At 47.2% G+C, this 23,732-nt stretch overlaps 1 protein-coding gene across 4 annotated transcripts; it reads right to left on the bottom strand.

Annotated features, from left to right (window-relative positions):
* Positions 1-3,949: 3,949 nt before the first annotated feature.
* LHX9 (LIM homeobox 9) lies at positions 3,950-23,496 on the bottom strand. Of its 4 annotated transcripts, XM_057728334.1 has the most exons (7): positions 23,403-23,496; positions 23,100-23,162; positions 17,857-17,975; positions 15,715-15,917; positions 14,207-14,562; positions 8,161-8,363; positions 6,071-6,925 (listed from the first exon to the last, which is right to left on the bottom strand). In XM_057728334.1, the coding sequence occupies exons 2-7, from the start codon at positions 23,125-23,127 to the stop codon at positions 6,668-6,670; spliced, it is 1,167 nt and encodes a 388-aa protein (XP_057584317.1). In that variant the 5' UTR covers positions 23,128-23,162; positions 23,403-23,496; the 3' UTR covers positions 6,071-6,667. The 4 variants fall into 4 exon arrangements, with proteins under 4 accessions (XP_057584320.1, XP_057584317.1, XP_057584316.1 ...); XM_057728336.1 differs by lacking the exons at positions 23,100-23,162; positions 23,403-23,496 and adding an exon at positions 13,445-13,450 and having other exon boundaries at positions 6,668-6,925; positions 17,857-17,973; XM_057728337.1 differs by lacking the exons at positions 6,071-6,925; positions 23,100-23,162; positions 23,403-23,496 and adding an exon at positions 3,950-4,006 and having other exon boundaries at positions 17,857-18,030.
* Positions 23,497-23,732: the final 236 nt, after the last annotated feature.

The raw sequence follows: 23,732 nt of genomic DNA, 5'->3' as shown, positions 1-23,732 counted from the left end.
AGGGCATTCATTCTATAGAATTAAAGTTTACTGAATAATAAATATAACTTTAAGTGATGCAAGCTGTCAAAACCCTTGAATGTCAACATTAAAGCAGATAGCCCTTCATGATTTTTGCTGTTTTGGAATAGAAAAGGAAGCAGAAAGAGAAGGATAGAGGAAAGGCAACCTCACCTTCGGATTTCTTCATCTTTGTATATTTATCATAAATAACAATTTAAATATCCTTTGAGGTTACTAGTTTCTGGTTCAGTGGGAAAGTACAGAAAAAAGTTAATATATTCATGCATAATAGGAGAAAACAGAGACTGGAACATTTTATTTGTAGCAAGTTTTATTTTCAAGTAACCATAAAAGGTATCCAGTTACTCTTCAGATTAATTTATAAGATCATGCAAGATGTAAACATGACGTTCCAAAGGAAAAAATTGTTCCTGACAATTCTAATAGATGAGGGAAAAGTACACAGAGATATACACCAGGAAATTTCTACATATGGCTAATACCTGGATCTTTATTCTCGCCTGCTCTTAGTCATTTCAGCACAAGATAAATGTGGTGCAAAGAAGCAAAAGTTAATAATCCAAGGGAAGGAAAACTCGTTGATGTGATGCATGATATGGGAGGGTTTACTGTATTAATATTCACAAAAGAATGTTGGAAGTGAGGAGTGATGTTAGATTAAAAAATCTATTTTGCAACAGAGTTAAGAAGAAATTTAGTGTGGTGATTATATTGCTACTGACATCATATACACAGGCTTTCCCTTGAGTATCATGCACAGTTCCAAAACTTCTTTTTTTTTTTTTTTTGCTATGGAAAAAGGTAAAATGAAATGGAAATCTTTCCAGAGGGCATTCAAAATAATATACTTAGAGCTATAATGTACTTTGAAAATATGCTAGATGGTAATGTTATTCTGAAAAAAAAATGTTATATGGGCAGTATAGGTGTTATAAAAATATTTTAAAATCAACAGTGCACTGTAAAGAAAATAACTTCCTATTTTTGACATTGACTATAAAGCAAAGGACTGTGGCTTTACATTAGAAGGGTTTTATTTATTTGAATATTGACTTGGTTCCCAATTACTAAATGTATAAAATAGATCCAAAAGGCAAATCCAGAGTGTATCTATATAGTTATATAGCTGTATGGTTTCAAAGAAAAATACAATGCCATTTCTGCAATTTGGACTAAGTCCTAATGTCCTCATTTAACCCTGGTGTCTAGAGACGATAAAATGTAAAAGGTTTTGGATCCCCTGGAGAGTACACGAACTACCCACAAGTAAAGCTAGCTTTGTCTATACCATAGCTGAAAATTAAACAGCAAAACTCCACATAAAATTAGTTCTTTATATTTATTTTTATAGCGATATTATCCCTAGGATTCTCTGTAAGAGCCTAGAATAACATGACTCTAAATTTCCATTCCAGAATTTCTCACTTCTTTTTTTTCAATTTTATTGAAGTATAGTTGATTTACAGTGTTGTGTTAACTTCTGCTGTACAGCACAGTGATTCAGCTGTACATATATATGTACATTCTTTTTCATCAGAATTTCCCACTTCTCACACTTCTCCCTGTGATACCCTGGCAGGCACACTGCAACCGAAAATGAAAATGTGGCTTACGAAATGCTGTGCGTCCAAAGAAAGTTACTGTAAAATAACGTGCAGTGGATCCTACAGGGTTTTGTGAAATAAAGCTATCTACTCTGCAGGTGGTGAAACATCACCAAGGTTTCAGAAGTGTTTGCTTTGGGTCGTTTACCATGGAGTCGTGTCCTTATTTGAGGTATAAAGAAACCCACCCACTCTGCAAGTCAGCCTGAAGGTGGCAACTCACCGAAGTCGGCAGATGATGACTCTCAGTGAAGCGTTTTTTGCCCACGATCAGTTTGCAAAAAGTCGACTAACCCAGGCCTCTGGGAGGCAAAAGCTACAAAAATGTGGTGCCCTGCCCCCAGCCAAGAAGTCCACGTCCTCCTCTTCCACGCCAAACAATAAGCGTGCAGTTTCGCAGACTCAGAGACCGCTGTCCATCACGGGAAAGCACCACGGACCTTCGCATTTGGCATCACTTGCTTTTTTCTCTTCCCACTCACATAATTAACGCTCCTTTCTTTTACTCTTTAAAAATGTGCCTGTTTCAAATTTGTAGTATTTTTTTTCAGATGTCTAATTTCAGTTATGTTCTTTCCCTCTGTGGTCTCTTCCCGCATTTCACATTCCAGACAAATATTTAAAGGTCTGTAAAACCAGGCGAGGTTCCAAAAATTTCTAAACGAAACTGCCATAGGTGACAGCACAGGGAAAGAAGGCAGAACTGCAGGACAAGGATTGGAATAAACTGGCTGGAAATGTATCGGAAAATCTATTTAAGTTACTCTAGCCGTGGATGAGGTTTCAATGAGGCATAAACATTCAAGTTACTGACAAAACCAACATGTTTCATGATCACTCAAAATAGTCTACTTGTCATGGTGCATTGCTTTTTTTTTATTAGTAAGTTGCTCTCTTTTTAAATTTTTTTTTTCTTTTTTAGTATTCAGGAAGTGAAAGCATTTAAGAAAACATTCAAAATTCTGAGAATACACGTAAGTGAAATATTTAATGTCTATCATTCATAAAATTTACATCATTTACATACGGTTCATTTGTATATAATAAAAATTTCATCATAATGAAAAATTTTCCGTAAAGTTATATGTTAATTTGTTTAACATATGCCTTGGATATACAGCTAAATATGAATAGTTTAAAAAATTCTGTCTTCAAATATTCCCTTTAACAATTAAAAAACCTCATTCCTAAACATTTGTTTTTCTTTCCACGTGCTCTTTTGTTTGTAATATTGTATGTAGTTTGAACTATGCAAAGATTGGATCTTGTCATAGTTCAGAATAAATCTGTATACTTTCAATAAATTTGCTCATTGCATAGCAAACATGTAAACTTACAGAGGATCTATAAATTTTACCCTAATCATCTAAAAAAAGTTGCTGAAATTTTACATGACAGTATACTGAGGTTTATTTTTGTTGTAATTTGGGTTTTCTTTGTTTTCTTTTTAAATATTTTTAGTCCATGTGTCAATTGAATACAACAAATAAAAAGTCATGAAAAGTCAAAAACCAAGTAAATAATTTTATCCTAGACTACCAGGATTTAACCTCATATCATTTGGACTTTTCCCTAAGTATAACATGTTGGAAATGCATTGGGCTGCCTCTTAAGACGGTGTTCAAAATTAATTTCAAAAGTGTGTGTTTAACATAAAGTTAACTATGTTTCCACCAAATAAAATGTTTATTAATGAAAGCTATTTATCATACAAGAAACAGCAAAGATAAGTCATCATACAGAGATGTATACTAGAAGAGTGACAGATGTGAAAGTGCATGCAGAGATTTCTGTTTAAAAAGGAAGCAATAAACAAAAATACTAAAATTACTGGATTTTGATCCCTAGCCTCTTAAATGAGTGATAGCTTTTCTTGGAATTTACAATTGGAAAATGCCATTAACAGATAGGACTAATGCACACTAGCAAGCAGGTGAAATGAATGCTTTTGGACTTTATTTTACAACTACTGTGCTTGACAAATGTGTGGGGTTTTTTTTCAATAATAATTTTCTTCAAATATGGGGGTGAGCATATTACTGCCTGGTTGCTCTGGTTTATACACAGTTTATCTAATTTTGTTTAAAACCATATAATTTTAAGCCTCCATTTGCGTTAGACATCATAAAGAACAGAAGTTTTGTTAACATTCAATAAATGACATTTAAGTCTCTCGGTCTCTCTCTCTCTCTCTCTCTGTCTCTCTCTCTCTCTTTTTTTGGCTCAATAGATTTTTAAATGTATGATTATCATAACCTAATATTGTCTTTGTCTTCACTGCAGTGGATTTCCGATCAAACTTTTCCCCTTCTTTTAATACTTTAGGGAATTTTCAAACGTCGGGATGTTTGGCTGTAATGCCCCAAGATTTGTTCTCCCTGAAAAAAATCATAGTGACAATTTATTAACTACAGAGCAACTTGGCTTTTAGGGGTCTGCAATTTCTATTTAGATTTACAAATATCCATTTGTGCTCAATAGACCTAACATTAAACTTAATCATATTTAAGGCTCCTTTTCATGCAATTACTTTATCTGCTAATTATCTTGTTTTTAATTCTAAAAATCGGGCTATGTCAAATCAGTGGGGCATTACTTTTATTGTAGGAAAATATATTTAAAGGTAATTCTAAGTTGAATTACACTGCATATGCAATGGTAATTTAAAATGAATCAGAAGTTCAGAAATCTAAAAACTATCTGTATGTTTGCATATTTAAAATTTTTTTGTATTACCACACTTTAATAGCATTTAACAAACAGATATCAAAAACACACTAGTACAGTTAAACCTTAAATAAAACTGATGGGCAATAAAACTCCTTAGATTCAAAGTGGTTTATTCACACAAATTTAATAGGATATATCACAATTGTTTGGTCCATAAATATTTAGGGGAAATAGTTTCTATACAATGCATTTATCAATAAACAAAGAAACATGGACAATTTTGCTAGACCACTTACTGTACTATAAACACGAAGCTCAATATATAAGATTATTGAATTTATCAACTATATTGGAAAGAGTGCACAACTGCTTTCTATGACATGTTTGTCCCCTCTAACAGGCTACACCATAAAAAGAGTTTCAGAAATAAGAGGTAAAACAGTACAAAACTAGTGAGGTGTCAAAAGGGCTTAAAACAGTTAATTTAACAAACAACACATATATCCTGATTTTTCACAAACTTACTTCCAAGTTATCTCATAAGGCACATAGGAGAACTGAGTTATAATTAGTCTACTTAATAAAGTAGATCTATAGTACCATATATTGTTCTGTCAAAGAACAAAATTTATAAGTATCAATATTTTACCTGTAAAAGTGTATTAATAAGATCTCAGCCTTACCAAGGTTGTTTGGTCTGGTTAGTGGTAAATGCCCAAAATGTAATAGAAATATGAAAAGTCAAGATTTAAGCTCCATATAAGATGATAACCACACTTGCTAAATATATAATGGCAATCACACCTTCTTCTGTTACAGTGTTAACCTATCTTCCATCATCTTTTTTTAAAAAATAAGCTACTTTCTGTGCTAATTTTCTAAAGACCCTGAGCAAAAGTTACAATAATGCACTTTAATGTGGGCAGTGAACTGTCAATATGTAACCACACATTTGTACAGCCAGAAGGACACCTTTAAAATCTATTAAATAGCCACTTCGACCGCCGGGAGGAGATTAAAGGGGTCCAAAAAGTGGAGAATATGTGCAAAGTTATTCTTAACAATCCACTAAAGCAAGACATATATCTTGACTTCTTTTTTATTTTTATTTTTTTCAGGAAATCCACAATCTAATTGGTATTTAACTACAACAGAAGCATATAGATGAACATTCACCACTGCCCAGACCATTAAGATTTCAGCTTAAATTAAAAGAAAAAAAAAAGCGCTACTGTAAACTAGGAAATATATTCAGATCAGCATCCACAAGGCTTCTGAGTTTTTATCTACTTTAAAACAAGAACTTCAAATCTCTAATGTCAGAAAAGTTTTTTTTTCTGACAAATACATCAACCTGTGCCAAAGTAAAAATGAAGCAAAACAAAACCAAAGAATTCTCTTTGTTAGTATTAGTTATTAAGTTTTTTCTTTAACATTATTTGTATAGAATGTCAGATACAATATCATGGTACAGCTGAAGCCAATTAAGAGCTATTGATTAAATTATACTGATTTTTTTAACTTCTTAAAAAATTATATTTTGCTTATTTCCATTTTCCCTGGGAAAAAAATAATTTAGAAAGAATGGTTTTATAACTATCATTTTTAGCTTGAGAAGGATAAAAGTATAGAATTTCAAATTCTGTTTTGAATTTTCATGGATACACAGGAGGTTTAAGTATTTTTCAAATGTTGAAAAGCAATAACTAATAAGAAAGTTTTGTTGGGATGTACATCCCTAAGAGGAACAAAAAGCCTCATTCCTGGTTAGATTTCCCACCTAATTAATCTTTAATATTTAGATTTGCTATCATTAATGTTTTTGTTTAATCATATTCCTCATGTGTAAGAAAAAGCAATGATCAAAACATTTTTTCCATTTTCAAATTAAAAAAAGACAACGTGAAGTTTTCAAAAGTCCTTAAGTACATGTACAATTGCAAGATTTAAAAAAAAATAATTTTAATTATCTGATTATTATCCTAACTGTATAACCGGGATTATAATTATTTGCCCATCATAATGCCACTTTTTTTTTTCTTCGAGATTCTGGAAATAAGTAACATACAATTTTAAGAGGCACTTATTAGAATGATTCCAAACGTCCCCTTACCGACTGAAAGATCTAATTAATTTTTTTAAATCCAAATACGCTTTGTAGACCAAAAAAAAAAAAAAAAGCACTTTGTAAAAGAGACAATACTGTAAACTCATTTGCCAAGTGGCTGCAGAAGCTACACACCAAACTGTTCTTATTTCCCAAGTATTTTGTGGGTCAGAAAAAAAAAATAGTCTTGTAAATAATAAAATAATCATTAGAATAATCATAAAAAGAAGAGGAAGAATTTAAAACAAAAACAAAACCAATGTTAGAAAAGGTTCGTTAAGGTAGTTTGCGAGGGGCTCCCGGATTCGTGGCTGTCCATGTTAGAGGTCACGGCTGTCACTACAGTGATAGTGGGATTGGTCAGGTCTGTTAAAGTGGTCGCAGTGCCGGGTGGACTGAGCGCGCCGCTGTCTGCTGAGGGCGGGGCCGGAAGCGACGTGCCATCAGCTTTATCAACACCCCCATTCTCCTGCCGCAAAAGGTTCCTTCTGAATTTGGCTCGTGCGTTTTGGAACCAAACCTGCAAACCAATCCCAATGGATTTCTTTACCGATGTTTATTTTTATACTTTTTTTTTTTTCCTCTCTCTTTCCTTTTTTTTCCTTTCCTTTTTTCTTTCTTTCCTTTTTTTTTCTTTCTTTTTTTTTCTTTTTTTCTTTTTTGGATATATGTTTCTCTTTTAAATATAATTGTTTATTTTTCTTGGGAAAGAAAGGCCTTTTTTTTTTTTCTTTTTTTTTCTTTTGCTTTCTTTTAAAACAGAGTAATTTCAGTGTGACTACAGACATCCTTTGAGCAGCACGTGTGCCCTCCCCCCGGCATTAACAAGCGCTGCTTGGGGGCAACGGATGCTTAAATGGAGACACCATGGGGAAATGAAGGCACAGAGATCAAGGGGGGAAAGTGCACCCCGATTCCTAGAATCAGGCGAGGCGAGGTCAGGGAACGTGTCACAAAGTGGGACTCACTCGCACGGAGTGAAGCTCCCTGAAGCAGATTCGGGCTCTTCTCGTGGCCGCCACATGGCAAGCATTGCTCAGGAGAAACCTCCAGGGCCACAGACGCCAAGCCACTGGAAACCTGGCGGGTGGGGTTTAAACTGCCCGCTGTTCGTCACCGAGAAGGGTGAGAGCATCCCAGGTGACCCACAGCAACCCACTCTCAGGTCTCTAGTTATGTGTTCTCCCCACGACGAGTTTAGGAAGGCAACTGGACAGCAGATCTCACTCCCAGTATGTAGTTGTTAAATATGGTTTGTTAAGATACTTGCTCCAATTGGTAGACACTAACCATACTTGTGGCTTTTCGGGAGTTGACACAAAGGGTCGACTTGAGTTTGGAAGCTCATAGCAGGTAGTGAGGCTGCCAAGAGTGTGCTGAAGTAAGACAGCGCCAGCAGGTCCCCCCCCCAAGTCTGTGCACTGACCCTAACCTGAACGGAAGTCTCCAAAGCCACAGCTTGTGCAAACAACATCACCCGCGTTTGCAGAGCAGTGAGGCAAGCTGAGCTGGCTTTGGTGGACCCGTCTCTCCATCTGTAGGGAGAATGTGGCTGCATTTTAGAAGACCCTGGGTCTCTCCTTGGGCAGTCTCCGGGAAGCCCCTGCAAAATCTCAGTACACACTCTAGGGAGGTAACTAAGGTGAACTAACGAGAAGCAGTTCAGGAAGTATCTGCACCACTCCAAACAGGGAAGAGAACTATTTTTACTGCAAGGGGAAGATGTATGCACAGCCAACGATGGAGGTTTCTTACCTGCAAGACTCTTTTGGTCAGGCCTGTTTTCTGAGCAAGCTGCTTGAGGTCCTTGGCGTCCGGGTTGTGGTTGATGGCAAAGTAGGATTTCATGGTCCGCAGCTGGTGATGCTTGAAGGAGGTGCGCATGCGCTTGGTCTTCTGCGAGGGCGGGTAAGGCTGCTGATCTCGTTCCAGGTGGTCGGCCTCATTCTCATTACAACCTGTTGCAGTCACAGTGGACAAACAGGGGCTCAGTGGAACGTCCTGCATTAGCCAGAAAGATGGCAGGTGGCATGATAATGTCATGTCATGCCGGCAACGGTGGAAAAAGCTGTCGCCCCAATTACGAGCGGGATCCAGACAAAAGAAAGAGGTTAATTGGCCACGGCCGCCAGCCTAGTCTGTTAATGTGGACACACCCGAAGTTTATGTAGTAGAAAAATATTACATAAATCCCCTCTTTGGCTTAATGGTGGCTAGAAAAACTTGGAAATATGAATAAGCTGTAAGTGTGGGAGTGAGAGAAATCTTCTCCAAGAATGAAAAGAAGAAAAAAAAAATCTTTCTACTCTATTCATGTGCGTCAGCACACTGCCTCTCCACACACAGTTTTTAGAGATCCCACCTTTTGTCTGTATTTGTGAAATGAGATGTACTCTCTGAAGGCATGAGAAATATGCAAACAAGTCATTTCAGCTCTTAACTCTGAAAGTTTCTGAGTCCCCCAACGAAGGAGGAATCTTAGTTCCCATTTTTAGCTTTTTCTGCTAATCCTAGAACGTTTTCAGAAAAAGTTAAAAAGTGACTGTAGAAGGGGGAGAAGTAACAAAATAAAAATTTGCAGGATTCTTATGTAACCAAAGGAATATTATTTTTGAGGGCTTTTAGCTATAACTGGTTAACATAAGGCTAACCAGGATGAAAATAGTTTTCCCTTGGAGTTATTTTAATAAATATTTCTGAAAGAGAACGAGTCCAGACTTGTCCCACTTGGTTCCTGCCTGCAGAGCACCCCACAGCTCACAGTTCAGAGACACCGATATCCCCGCTCAGATGGTGGCCCTATCTGCTCCGGCGTGGGGGGGGGGCGGCTGTGTCCCTGGCTGGCCTGGCATCGTCACCCCCCTTGCACAGGCCCCTCAGCACTGAGGGCAAAACAACCCAGCCTTTGAAACCAGCCTGAGAGTCATTATCCTCAGGATGTAAAGATGCACATTTAAAAGGTCATTTCCAATAACCTCCTGGCTCTGCATAAGAAATATGATTACAGAACGGAAACATTTTGCTAAATATTTACTGATTCAGCCAGCTTCACAACTTAAAGGGCATGGCAGTTTTTCTTGCCCTTGAAACCTTACTTCAGATGTTCGTCTGATGTGTATTCAGACTGATCATCGTGCCTCTTAGTGCATTATAACAGAATATCTAAAATCAACCCGGTCTTTTCCCTGGGGGAGGAGGGAAGAAACCTGAATCTTGAAGAAAGTGAGACATCTCTTGCTATGAGCGCCTCCATTCTGCTTGAGAAAATAGTACTTGCCTGCTATGCTCTGGTTAGAATTACTTTTTAAAAAACACTTTCGGTAAATCAGTATATATACAGAAGCCCAGGAGTTATATAGTCATCAGCAAGAGGCAGCTGCATCCCAAATCAACTTAAGAAATTCTTCCTAATGTAACAAGACTAGGCATGAACTAACATCTCCCTTGTTCATATTTCCATGAGACCATAAAGAGGGCACACTTGGCAAAAAAGCAGGTGAGTTCATGGACAGAAAGCCTCTATCAAGTGCACCATCGGGTCCTCTAAGTCAAGCACAGGGTCAGGAGCTCAACGAGCATTTGACCAAGATTTTGAATCTTTGTTCGTCCACAAAATCATGAGTGACTATTAATGCAAAGTCAAAGCAACTTGAAATGGATTGCATGTTAGATATATGCAGCCAAATGTTGAACAGAGGCTCCTTAAACCCCACCAGAAAGGGGAACACGTACCCAGAAATAACAGAGAGAACATGCTTTACATTTTATCCTATCGCATCCCCAGGGAGCGATGTCAAGTTCAAATATTCTACAGAATTGCACTTTTGTATCCTCAAATGGATAAAACAGCATCTTATGACCTACTATAAAACTATACTTATCTCCAGTAAACTGAGCTATATTTCACAACCAGATTATAAATATAGCCACACCAAAAGTCAAAGAGGCACACCTTAGTCACTGGAGGCTTCTTCAAATAAGATTTCAGTTCTCTCATAGGCGAGTGCTGTGTAACTCTTCCCGAATAGCACATTAAATTAAATATTACACTTGAGGTAGAAGATTTAACTTTGTACTTAAATAATACCCTTAGTCATCCACCCCCCACACAAGTTACTATTTCTTAGAAATGAGTTTGATTCCTAACCTAACTATATATTCAGTAGTCTTTAAAATGAAGTTTGTGAAGAATAATTATAGACAGGTTTGATAAAATTGCTTCTCTGATATGCTTTCTATATCCATTACTGCTGATTAAGAACTCAGCAGAGAATTTTAGTGTATTAAACACAATTATGGGACTTGTTTTCACACAGAATACAATTCAGTGTGCAAAAAGATTGTTAGCTCTTTATTAAACTAGTATTAATATAAACGGATAAACTGTGCAATCAGTGTATATTATGCTACTTAATAGAGCAATCTATGTCATCTACAGAGTAACGCAGTGCATTAGCCTAAATTACTTATGTTTAACTACAAATGCCTTGTGTAGACTTGCAAGTGATTGTGTTTCCCTAGGGTCTACTTTTAAAGCTATAGGGTTTTTTCTCCTGAGTTATAAGATGAAATGATAACTCTCTTAAAACTGTCTTAAACATACACCTGTAAGTGCACATCTGGCACTATAAAGTTAATGAGAAGATCTAAATATTTTATTCTCCAGTCACTTATGAAATGGTCATCTACCCTGAAGTGAGTTTCTGTTCTGAAGGTAACCTTCTGAGACCTGATCCCTGAGAGACCACTAGGGGTCAGTGCCAGGCTAATTTAACCACTGCCGGGAGCTTTTGAAGTTTGGAAGCCAAGAAAGAACCTAAGGACGGAGATTTCGGGAAGTGCCAAAATGTAGTCTTTCAATTAATGCTAAATTACCCAAACAAGAGCTGCCTGCCCTAGTCTAAATCTTCTTCTCACCCTGGAGGGCTTCATTTCAATCCAGCATCCCAAATAAACTTTCCATGTCTCTTTCTAAAATACCTGCCTGATATCTGCACAAAGAGATATAAATTAAATCAGGAACAGTGTCATGAAAAGGCCTTTGCCTCCTGTCAAGCACTTACTGATCTTCGCCGAGCTTCACATCTCTGCAAGTCTGAATCATAAACGTATTTTCTGTACATGTGTTTGGAAATATATCAATGTATAAATTAGATTTGTTTAGTATCGCCGTTACTCTTTTCTGAGACTAGTTTACATTTTAGGCAGCGGTGGCTCCAAAGAAAGCCAAAATAATGGGCTAAAACTGTGGGTCCATTTTATTGTCTGCCCTTTAACAGGTTTTTAATTCACTGAAGCGTTTCTGTGGCTGGTTTTGTAATAACAAACTGGCACTGGATTCAAAACCTTTTTTTTAACGGTAGGTGGATTGCTGGTCAGGCATCTTTAACCCAATTTCTCTAGATTATTTTCACCTGATCTTAACTATGTGCTATTAGCTCGTATCTCTGGGGGAAGTCCAGAAAGGACGAGGTGGACGTTAATTAAGAGGCACCAGCTCTGCAGTGGTGTGATCTACAAACTCCCTCGGGTCATGGAGGCCTCGGCAACTTTTCCTTCTTTAATGAACAAGAGCATCAACTTTCTCCATAACCTTGTAGCAGCATTAATTTGCCTACTAAAGGCCTAAGTAGAAAGAGATTTTTATTCTTTCTAAGAAATAAATGTGTACTCTCTAGTTCTCCTTGGAAAAGTAGGAGAAGCACAATTTTATTATCCCTAAAGCTCCTCAGATCTTTCTAACATAAAGTAAGATCAAGACGAAATCAAATGTAGCTAATTAGGTTAAACAAACAAGGGAAAAACCAGGCTCGCTGCCTTTGGCTAGAAACCTCCTCCCCACACTTCTGGATCGTCTTGGGGCTGAGGGCTTCCAACTCTCCAAAGACCTGGCTGGTCTCTCTCCCTCTCTCTCTCTCTCTGTCTCTCTCTCTCTCTAATTAGGGCATTAGGGCTTTGGTCAGTGGCTAGAGATTCCGATGTCATCTTCTATTAATAAAGAACAATTAGTGCCCTGCCCAGCCTGCCCCAGGGATCACGCATCAAAGGAGCCCAAGTAAGCACGCTGCGCATCGTGGCCCCGAACCAGAGCCCCGGCCGCCACCCAGCAGGGGCGGTGCGAGCCTCCGACCCCCGGCGGGGGGCTGGCAAAACCCGGGGATGCGCCCGCCCCGCCACCAACCCACCAACCCATCCTGGCGGAGTCTGCAGCCAGTGGCGGCCCTCCTCCCTCTACCCAGTGACCCGGGCTTGAACCCCCTGGGACAAGTACAGCCGCTCTGCGTCCCCACTCCTTGGGATGCCGCCTGCTGCGCCTCGTCTGTGAAATCCCCCGAGAACCAGGAGAGCGCTGGGCAGAGGCAGCTCAGCCTGCAGGGACCCTGAAAGCTGGGGGCTCGCACAGGACTCTGGATTCCTCCAGCTCACACGGGCTGTGTGGCCCTGGGCAAGTCACGTATCTGGCAGGACCGTGTCCCTTTGCCATTGAGCCACAGCAGTTCACACACCACACCAGGCACATGGGGAGTGAAAGAGAAAAACAGGCAAGAACCGTGCTCTGCCACACCCACCCTTTGGCTGGTATCTGGGTGCTGGTGGTAACAGAGCTGGGTTGCCGCCATGAGGTCCCCAAGGTCCTTTCTAACAGAATGCACTCCCCTAGCCTGAGTCTCCCGCCTGCTGAGATTTCCAGCCGGGCTGGGCCAGGGCACTGGAAGTCAGAGCAGCTAAACTAGTCCTTAGGTTGTCCCAAAGTTAGCCTGGGGCTTTCTGGAACCTCTTTTCCAGAGGCTGGGACTCACAGGAAGAGCTTCCATCCTACTTGGAGTCAGACTGTGGTCCTCAGGGCCTGTCACCATCCTCACCTAGGGGCGGGCAGGTGGGGGTGGGCTACCGACAATGGTGAGTGAGAGAGATGGATGAATGATACGTGTGCCCCCAAAGCAAGGAAGACAGCATGCTCTCTGGCCTGTTGCCTGCATTTTGTTTTTAATTAAGAGAGAAAGCTGGAGGAGGACAGAAGAGCAGCCTGTGACACCACTAAGCCCTCTCCGAGGGCCTGACCTGGAGGTTCTTCCAGTCTTCAGGGCGGTCTGGTTGTCTGACGGTTTATCACGCAGGGAATGAGCTGGCTGGACGGGTCCCCTGACCCAGGGAAGGGGCAGGCCAGCTCGGCTGTGGACAGTGACTCCCACCCCTACAGCTGCTTTTTGCCAAGATCAAGGATTTGGTGTTTTCAACACTCTTGCCAACTGCTTCCCTGATTAACTCTGGGCTGGTGACCACAGCCTCTGCCCTCTCTAGACAGACTGGGGTTGGGCTCCGAAGATTTCTTCTTCTTCTTCTTCTTCTTTTTTTTTCTTCTCTTTCAGTATTTAGGGAAACCTCCTCCAGGATCTATAATTTGGCCTCCACACAGGAATTGCCCTGGGGCTGTTTTGCTCCAACTGGGAGTCAGAAACTAATGGGCTCATTAAGGAATGGGCAGCAAGGATTTGGCTCTGCCTGTTTGGGGGGAATTCACCGCAGCCCCTTGTTATGAATGTGTTTTCTGCCACAAACTAAATAAAGGTCTCTCTCTCCCCCTCTCCCTCTCCCCTCCCCCACCCTCTCTCTCCCCCTCTCCCTCTCTCCATCTTTCCCTTCTTTCTGAGCGAAAGGAGGCCCTAGTGAGAAAAGGGTCGTGCTAAGCAAAGCACCCTTTTGCAACCAGGTCTCGGCCGGGAAGGAACCGGATGGAATTCTCCTCCGGGAAAAGGGAGGCTAGGGCTGCAGGGGCGGTGGGGAGGGGGTGGGCGCCCACCTGAGTTGTAATTGACGAGGTCCACTCCCAGCGCGGGGCTCTTCCGCTTCCGAGGCCGCCCCTTCTGCACCGTGCCGGTGCCGTTGAAGTAAGGCAGGGCCAAGCCGCCGCTCTTGGCCGCCAGCTCGGTGTAGCTCAGCTGCGGTGGATACTCTCCTTGCAAGAGGGTCTCGAAGTGGGCGCGACAGTACACCAGGCTGTCCTTCATGCCAAAATGATCGCCCGTGGTCAGGGTCTTGTTGCAGGTGGAGCAGGTGAAACAGCTCAGGTGGTAGACGGAGTCTCGGGCGCGCATGACCATTTCGGAGGCGGAGATGCCAAGGTGGCAGCGGGCACATCTCTGCACAGAGAACCTTCTGGAAGGAAACAGTGTTGTCAGGGCGCTGGTGGAGGCAAAGGCAGGGCCACCTTATACCGACACCTCGGGCTTGGTCAGCAGTGGCCCGAGACTGAGACCTGGGAGGGCACCCGGAGGGGAGGACCTGCACCCGCTTGGACATTAATCCTATCTGCTCATTGACCTGCTGTGGTGAACAAGACAAAGAACCCTACATTAAAATCAGAAGAACTGGGTAACTGCTCCTCAGTTTTCTTCGCTGTAAAGTGAAAATTTTAAAAACCAAAACCAAAACCAAAAACAAACCCTGCACTGGCTAACTCACAACTCCATGTTAAGGGTATTAAATGGCCTTGCTGAGTGAAGACGTTTCCTCGATTACAAAACATACAAACGAAGGGTGCTATCGTTTATGAAAGTGTGAGTGTGCCTGAACGCACTCAGATACAGCCCTGGGAAAAAGGACAGTTTTGCAGAAGGAAGCTAATTCTTTTTTAACCACTTTTCTTGCCTCGGCCGAGAGTGGAGCCGGGTCACCTGCTCCTCGCTCGTGTCCCCAATCCAAAAGCAGCACTGGGAAGACAGTAAACAAGCTGCCGCCGGTTGACTCCCCGGCATCCGGAGGGTCTGGCGGGCAGGTTCCAACTAGGGGGAAAGGCATCTCGGAACTGAGTGGCCTGGGTTTCGGGCAACCGCAATCATTCCTTTTCATGGTCATGTATGTGATTTCCTGCCCCCTTCTCGAAAACCTGACACCCAGGTGCTGCTGCCCCAGCCACCAGTTCAGTTCCAAGGCATGGGCCTTGCTCAGTTCGTAGCAAACGGAAAAAAAAACCCGCTTTCGGCTCGGCCAGCGGAGACACGTGCATTTACCCTTCGGGATTTGTCCAGTTCCCTCAGCGGAGCCGCGGAGGGCCCCCTGCGGCGGACCGTCGCTGATCACGCGTTAGACCTTGGGTGTCCCCCCTCCCCGCGCATCTTCCCCGTGCGTCTGGCGGGGGTGGGGGTGTTGCAGCTTGAAGGTGCACGCGGTGGGCTTCCCTGGTCTGAGGGCTGATCATCTTCCCTGAGGGGAAGGGGCCAAAGACTGGGGACAAGGAAGGGACTCCGGGGCCCCGGGCAGGTGGCCCCTCCAGGTGTGCCAAGGTGCAAGGGATAGGGGTGGGAATACCTGTAGTAATCCTCCTTGCAGTAAATGCTACCGTCCTTGGCGAAGCAGGTGAGCTCGGACTCGAGGGCCAGCTTACATTCACAGCACTTCAGGCACCTCAGGTGCCACTGTTTGTCCACGGCCAGCAGGTAGTACCTGTCGGCGATCTTGCCCCCGCAGCCGGCGCACAGGGCGGGCTTCTCGGGGCTCAGCGGGGGCATCCCCTGCAAGGAAGCGCGCGCCGTGAGGAGGGCGCGCGGGGCCGCCCCACGCGGGTCCCCGGCTCGGCGCCAGCCCTCGGCCTGGGCGAGCGCTGCGAGGTCAGGGGCCCCTGCGCAAAGGCAAACGTCGGGGGAACGTTTGCAGTTTTTCCCTCTGCGACCCGCACCTTTTCTGCGGCGTCGCCTGAACCCGGTGTCCGCGTCCTTCCCGAACTTAACCTAAAGACACGCCGGCCACCTCGAGCCTTTTTCAAAAGGGCCAGGAGCGCATGGACTGTAGTTTGGTGGATGTTTCCGAACTCGAATAAATAAAAAAGTTAAAAATTGTGGCTTTCGACGCGCACGAAATAAAATAACGGAAATTGTTATTGGAGAATGGAAAGGAGATCTGAACAAGCACAGATTGTTTTTCAACAAACACTATTACGTTTCTACGTTTCTAAATCCTTGTAAGCAACATTGAAATTAAAAGCAAGGGAGAGGTTTTTATACTTGTGCTCATAATTTGGTCGACACTGTTTTGATAGGGACGTATTTGGCGGTCCTCTGAATTTCAGGGGTATGGGCCCTTTTCCTAGTAGGGGCGCGCCGTGCCTGTTCCCGGGGAGGGTCCGTTATCCGGTCCCCACTGCACAGGCCCTCTTTCCCTGGCATCAATCTACCCAGGAGAACTTTGTCCTAAAAATCTTTTTAATGCCCAAATTAAGCTTCCTGCCTGCGTCCCCACGACACACCAAGGATGGGGACACCTAGTCTTCACGAGCGCAGCCCCGCTGTGAAATTCGGGTTTGGATTACTGCTTTTTGTTTTTAAACAGGATAGCCACAAATGGGGTGGGGAGGGGGGGTTAACCGCTGGACATCTCCCTCTGGACTAGCAGTAACGCATTGGACTTCCCCCGCCAAACTCTGGTGGGCCTGGAAAAGTAAAGTTTCGCCCTTTATTCAGACCAGGGACCCGCACTGAATTCATTTTGCAAATGTTGAAACATCCACCAACGCGGCTACTTGGTGGACCCAAAACGCCGCGGACCCGCCCAGGGCAGTCTAGTTCGAGCTACAGGTCCCGGTGTGATGCCTGAGGATCTACACAGCTCTGTTCGGCTGAAATCATTTCCGGAGACTTTTGCAGTTTTCCCCCTCCAGCTCGTAAGTGGGAAAGGCGAGCACATAGATTATTCATTGGCTTTCTTTATTAAGCGGGCATAACTTTTATCCTACGTATGTAAATCGGCAGAGGTGGTCGGTCACAGCATTTAAGGGTTAGAAAGTTCTCGAGCTTGGGCTAGGTGACCCGCTCCTCCGGATTTTCTATTAGATTCACCCGCACAGCATACCCGCCCGGCCCGGGAGCTGAGCGCAGTCCTGTCTCACTCGAAGGGCCAAGCTAGGCCGCCAGAGACCCCGAAAATCGCGGGGTTTGGAGGTCCCACGTTCCGAGGGTCCGGAGAGCTGGAGGAAGCCCAGTCGCGTTCCAGTCCGCTCCAAACGTCCGGTTACCAGACCCAAGGACTAGAGCCACAGGGCTTCAGCTCGTCCCGGACGCTCGGCCGCGCGCCTGCAGGCTGTGGCCCGCACCAGCTCGCCCTCGGGCCGCCGATCCCCGCCGGGGAGGCGCCCGGGAGTCCAGCGGGCCGGGAGACCCGAGTCTGAGGTCGGCAGGAGAGGACGTCCCCATCCTCTAGCGCCCGGCTCTCCCTGCTTGCTCGGGACCAGCCGCGGTAGAGGGGAGCGAGCTCAGCGTCTCCGAGTGTAGACAATTCAAGTCTGAAAGGGGCCCTTTCTTACCCCGCAGCCAAGCGGACCAGAAATAACCCACCCGCCAACCTGGAGCGGACGCTCCCACGAGCCTCCATCCTCGCTCGGCCGCCGGGGAGGCTCGGGCTCGGCTTCCCCGCGCGCGCACCGGCTCCCGGCTCCCGCCGCCGCCGGCCCTTCCTTACCGCGTCGCGGCCGTTGAGCTGGGCGCCTTTGGCCAGGCGGGCCTCGGTCTTGGATCTGCGCTCCATCTCCTCCATGATGCCTTGGATGTGGCCTCCGGAGATCCCGTGGAAGAGCATGGCTGGGGGGCGGAAAGGACACGAATTGTCTTCTGCTCGGCACCCCACTATTTCCATATACACACGCCCGAGGCTCTCAGCTCATGCGAAGGAAGGAGAAGCAGGGGCTGCAGAGGCGGCACGCTGGGGGGGGTGCGGAGACGCTCGAGGACAGAGGGCAGAAGAAAGAAAGAGGCAGACGGAGTGGAAATGGGTCTGCTCGGAAAGGAAAAAAGAAGGGGGGAAGAAAGCCCCAGCGGCTCCCTGAAGGAGATGTGCAGAAAACAAACAAACACGGGCGGAGGGGAAAGGAGGCGAAGAAGGCGACTCTTACTGCTCTGAGAGCTCGAGTTACTAATGGGAAACAACTGCAGTGGGGGGAGGAAAACAAAATCTGGTGAAGAAAGAAAATAGTTTTGAACACAAAGGAAGAAAAAGAAGTGCTATTTTCAGCGGTCCCTGGCTGCTTGCAAGTTCCCAGTGCCTGTAGGTTGGGTTGGGGACTGCTCCTGCCGCCGGAGCTGTGTCCAATTTGTTAAGAGACTAAAGCCAGCCCATTTTTGATAATTTAGTAGGAGGAGTTCTCTCCCCGGAGCTGCCACGGATTTTTATTCAGACAACAAAGACCTGTCATACTCCTCTCAACCCCCTGGTGATGGGCAAGCGGGGACAAACATGGGGGGGGGCGGTAGGGGGGAGGCAGTAGGAGGGGGCATTTACTTTCCCCCAACACACACACACACACACACACACACACACACACACACACCCTTCCAAAAGTTTACAGCAATCACGTTTTAAAGGGGAAAAGGAGCCCTTATTGTCCCCGCCCTGGCGCAGAAGGCTGAGAACCGGCCTGTCTGGTCCAAGTTCAAGATCATACCCTGACTCCAAGAAACGCCGAATGTCAGCTCCCAACTTTAGGTTTCCTTCTTGTGGACTTTCTGGTCCCCGGCTTACGGGGACCCCAAATAAGTAAATATTGGACGGACATTCCTCTCCTCCCCACCCCCTCTTGCTCAATTCACTTTTTAAAAGCAGGTTGCTTCGCTACCCCCAAGGCCTCCCGACCCCACCTGGGGCTGAAGCAACCCCCAACGTGAAAAGCAGCTGGACGAGCCTACGTTTCTGAAGTTTACTTCTGGCAAATAGATTTTCTTTGAAAAATTAGTGTAGGGGACAGGGCGTGGGCTTGGAGACGTGCGTGTGCCACTGAACCGGGACCACACGGTGATGTAGTCTCTCACCCAGTTCAGGTTTGGAGGGAAACCGATGGCGAGCCCCGTGTCCCGCACGAAACGTGCCAATGTGGCCAGGGACTCGGGGACTCGCGCGACCTTGGCACCGCCCCCGGCCCCCGCCCCCCCCCCCGGACCGGCCGCGCGCCCCACTGCCCGGGCTGGACCGGGGGCTTGTAAATCTGGACGCACCACACGTTTAGGAGGATGTGGGGGGGGGGGGTCCTCGCGGTGGAGGAGGGGAAGGTGAGAGCTGACAAGCAGAATGGCAGCCCCGCGCCTCACAAGAGGCGGGATTGTTCTGTCTCTCTCTGTTCCCGTGAGCTGCAGCCCCTCCTCGGCCCTATTAAAAAGTGTCCACAATACTCTAATATTGTCGATTCATTCAAACCACCAGAAGCCCCTAGGGGCCCGAAGCGGGGAGCGGCGGCGGCAGGAACCGACCCAGCTCTGGGCCGAGAGGAGGAAGCGCCGGCTGCGCTCTGCTCTGCGCGGTCCTCCCTGCGGCTGCCTGTTTCGCACCGCGCCCCGTCGGCTTTCCCGGGACCGCCCGCTTCTCCCCGGCACGTCCCGGACACCTCGAGGAGTCTCCTGGTGGCAGACTCGCTTCCCTCCGAGAGGAGCCCGACATGCAACATGGAACAGTGCCCGAATCTAGAAAGATGGAGAGAGAGAGAGAGAGAGAGAAAGAGAGAGAGAGAGAGAGAGAGAGAGAGAAGGGAGGGAGAGAGGAAGGAAAAGCATGAGAAGGGGAGGAAGGGAGAAAGGAAATGAGAGCGGGAGTAGAAAGGAAGGAAGGAAGGAAGGAAGACCAGAATGGTGCAGACCCTGACTTCCTGTTCCAAAGCATTGCTTTCTGAAGCTGCTGGAGTCACCCCTGCCATGAAACCCAAGCTTCCCCCTTGCTCTTTTCTCAGGGTCAAAAATAATGTTATTTGCAGACTGGACGCTGCTATGGTCCTCCGGGTGCCAGAATACAGCTCATAAAACACAATTTCACACAAAAATGAAGCCAATCAAGTGAACTAAGCTGGAGACCTCCCCCCTCACTTTGGCAGCCCTACTGGACAGCAGGGCTGCTATTTACTGTAAGTAATGTAATTAGCCCCTTTGGATGGAAATCAATGAGCTTTTCAAACCCACGTGCACAAATGCAGGGGCTGGGGGCAGCAGCTCTTTCAGAGACAGCAGGTCCTCTCACAAAGGGGCAGACCGCCTTCCCACAAGAGGGTAACTGGGACCAAGGCTGGGGGGGTGGGGGGAGAAGGAGGGGGAGAAGGAGGAGGAGGAGGAGGGGAAAGAGGAGGGGTCTCTGAGAAGAACATCACTCAATTAACCCAAGGAGGCTCCAAGGAAAAAGTAAATATGGGACCTCAATCCAGGGACCCGCTTTGTCTAGTTCCTAAGCTAACTCTTTCTGCCCCCCACGTGGCTGCTCGGAACCAGGTTTGCCTGTTGTTGGATTTGGATCCTGCTGAGCAAAAACAACAAAGAACCCAAGGACACCACTGCCTCCTTGCAAGGGATGAAACTTTGGAGACTTCATTAAGTGAGAGCTTTACAAACAACTCCAAGAAAAAGCCATAACTTTGTGAAGAGTCTCCAGGGAAGCCAGGCACAGAAGTCCTGTGAGCCCTCCAATCCTTCCTTCCTTCCTTCATCCACTGCACACAGATTTGTTCATTGTGAATCGGGTACAGGAGACAGGACCTCCTGCAATCAGCTTCTGGGTTGGAGCCCAGCTATCCCTGCTTTTTCTTATAAAACTCAGGTTATAAGTTCCTGCACCAGGTGGGATTTGCCACTTCCCATAAAGAAGAGAACTGCTAGGATTCTTCCTTCCCAGCCAATGCAGGAAGTTTGCAGAGAGCTGGGGGGAGGGGGGGTGGCTGCTGGAGTTTGGGAGGTCCTTGTTAGTTCTGTGGAGATCGGAAATCACTCCCCAGTAGGTCCTGCCCTGCCTGCTCTCACAGTTTCTGGAAAAGGAAGGGGGGGGGCGGGGGTACTCCAAGAATTGGGCATGTGAGCTGGGATGTCCTAAACCTTTTGTCTTGCGGCCTCAGAGAGATTGCCTAAGAGTGCCCCCCACCCCAACCCATCACTCTCAAAGGACAGCAAGCACTTTAAGGAGAGTGCCTTGGTGCCTCTGCCGTGTTTTCCTCTCTCCAGAGGAGATGCTGGGGCCGGGGCCAGCGGAATGGCCCTCAGAGTGCTCGGTACACGTTGGGATGCTGGCTCGCTCCGTCCCTGGGGCTGAGTCTCCACATCTCTCAATGGGACAGGTGCAGGGACCGCCCCCGTCCGCGGCCCGGAGTGGGATTTCGAGACTCCCCTCTAAACGCAAAGCTCTGTTTGGAGCAGTGCGGCAGAACCCTGGCCAGGGGCTGCTGTCCCTCCAGTTGAGCACGCTTCATCTGCTCTTTCCTTTCTGCTACGCCAGCCACCCAGCCGCTGTTGCCGCTTTGAGGCAAGCGGACGGCTGAACGGCGCAGAGAAGCTGGGATTGAGGGTCAGGGTCCTAGAATCTCCGCGAGGGCGGCAGACCAGTCCCGGGCTCCGACTCCCTCCCAGAGGGGAGGAGAGGAAAGAAAGGGGGAACGAGCGGCTTTGCCAAGGGGCAGCGGAGACTTTGTGGTCCAGAGAGGGAACCCTGCCACGACTGAGAGTATAAGCAACTCTTTAGACTTGAATTTTGGAGGCCAAGATCCTGTGCCCTGGGTTTGCCCTTAAAAGGGCAGAGGTCACCTTTCCTCCTGACCCTATTAAGCTGGTTGAGGAGACTCCTTGATCTGAAAGCTGCAACCCTTGATGCGGTGTCCGGCGTTTGGCACTGTCCTGAGCACCCCAGGACCCAGCCCTGGACGCTGCGGGGTCTGCGCCTGGAGGGAGGCGAGAGGATGGCCCGGAGGCGCGCCGGCCTTTCTCCGTCAGTGGCAGGGAACCTGTGTGCACACTGAGGGTAGCAGGTCCAGACTGGCGCCGCCGCCAGGGCGCACCTCGGGTTTAGTCCCACTAGGAGGGCCTCCCTCCAGCCCGGATGGGAGTGGGCTGAGCGGTGCCGGGGCGCGGGAACTCTACCGCGCGGAGAGGGAGCCCGGCGGCCGGCCCCACTGCGCACCATGGCCAGGAGCTCGTTCCGCGCTGCCCGCGCGCCAGGCCCTGCCCTGGGGTGCGCGCTGTGCCAACGCACCCCCTCCGCCCCGCGAGGCCTCCTGCGCTCTGCGCGCTCCCTTCAAACCGCTTCCTCCAAAGCGGTTCCTCCTCCGTTCTCCAAGGGACGGCCACCCGGTGGCGAAGACAGCGCTTCTGACATCTGAAGCCCTTTTACCTGGAATTTGCCGCGCGGCGGGCCCGCAGCTGCCGCAGGAATAAAGGGAGCCGTTCCCCCCACCCCAGCCCGCCCCCAAATCCGTTGAGATCTCCAGCAGAAACGGCTGCGCGGGGGTCAGATTGAACCGAAAATGGGGGTGAAGCCAGTTTCCAGGTAACCCCTAATGGGTGAGAAGCGGCGTCCTCCTGGCCGCCCGCCCCATCCCTTCCATGGAGGAGACGCCCCCAAGAAGCTCCGCAGGACCCGGAGCGCATCCCTCGCGCCCCGATAACTCGCGGCGCAGTGGCACCGTGACTCCGCGCCCAGCGTCTCCACCCTGAGACCTTCGAGAGAAAGGCAAGAGGAGGGGAACGCGGGTTTCAGGAATGCTGTCAGGAGACTGAACGAGACCGTGTATTTTAGAGGCTACGGATCGCGGTTTAATTTCTAAGACAAACACAAACCTCTCTTCCTCCCACCTGGTGAAGGCGTGCACACGCGCGTACACACACACACGCGCACACACACTCATATACCCACACGATATATGCACCGGCCTGAGAAAAGGGGTAAGAGAAAGAGCCTGACGTGTAGCTCACCTGCCTCTAGAGTGGTGCCGTTCAGCATCCTCAGAGCAACAGCAGATGACGCCGCGATGGTGGCTGCGCCGCAGAGAAAGCCTCGCATCAGCTCCGAAGTGCGGGCCGGGTCCCCGAGCGCCTCCCAGCACCCGGGGGGCGCGTCCCAACCGCTCCTCCCGCCAAGGCCTCGGGTACCTAGCGGCCTCGAGGGAAGCCGGGCAGCCTCCGGTAGGTGCCCGAGGCGCTCCCAGGCGCCCGGCGGTCGGGCGCACACCGAGGGCGGAAAACTGCTCCGACCAGACAACCCCATCGGGATCTTACCTTGAGGTCCAGACGTTCCCCCTCAAGAACCCGGTCCTCGGCGAGGAAGGGCGGGAGGCGACGGCCAGAGATGCGAGCCGGTCCCCAGATTCTCGCCAAGGGGTCCTCTGTTAATCCAAGTAAAAAAAAAAAAAAAAAAGCAGTGGATGGGTGGATGGTGTTCTCACTCTCCCTCTCTCTCTTTCTCTCTCTCTCTCTCCCCTCTCCTTAACAACCCCCTCCTTCCTCTCCCTCTCTGTCGGAATTGACCCGAATCCCTCGCCTCTGACCCTCAGCTCCCTCCACCTGTCTTTTATTTTCTATTTATGCTTCCAGATCGGGAGGAGGGGG

Source organism: Hippopotamus amphibius, chromosome 3, assembly GCF_030028045.1.
Source record: "Hippopotamus amphibius kiboko isolate mHipAmp2 chromosome 3, mHipAmp2.hap2, whole genome shotgun sequence".
NCBI classification, from domain to species: domain Eukaryota; kingdom Metazoa; phylum Chordata; class Mammalia; order Artiodactyla; family Hippopotamidae; genus Hippopotamus; species Hippopotamus amphibius.
The sequence above is the reverse complement of the archived record's forward strand: the minus strand, read 5'-3'. Positions and strand labels throughout refer to the sequence as shown.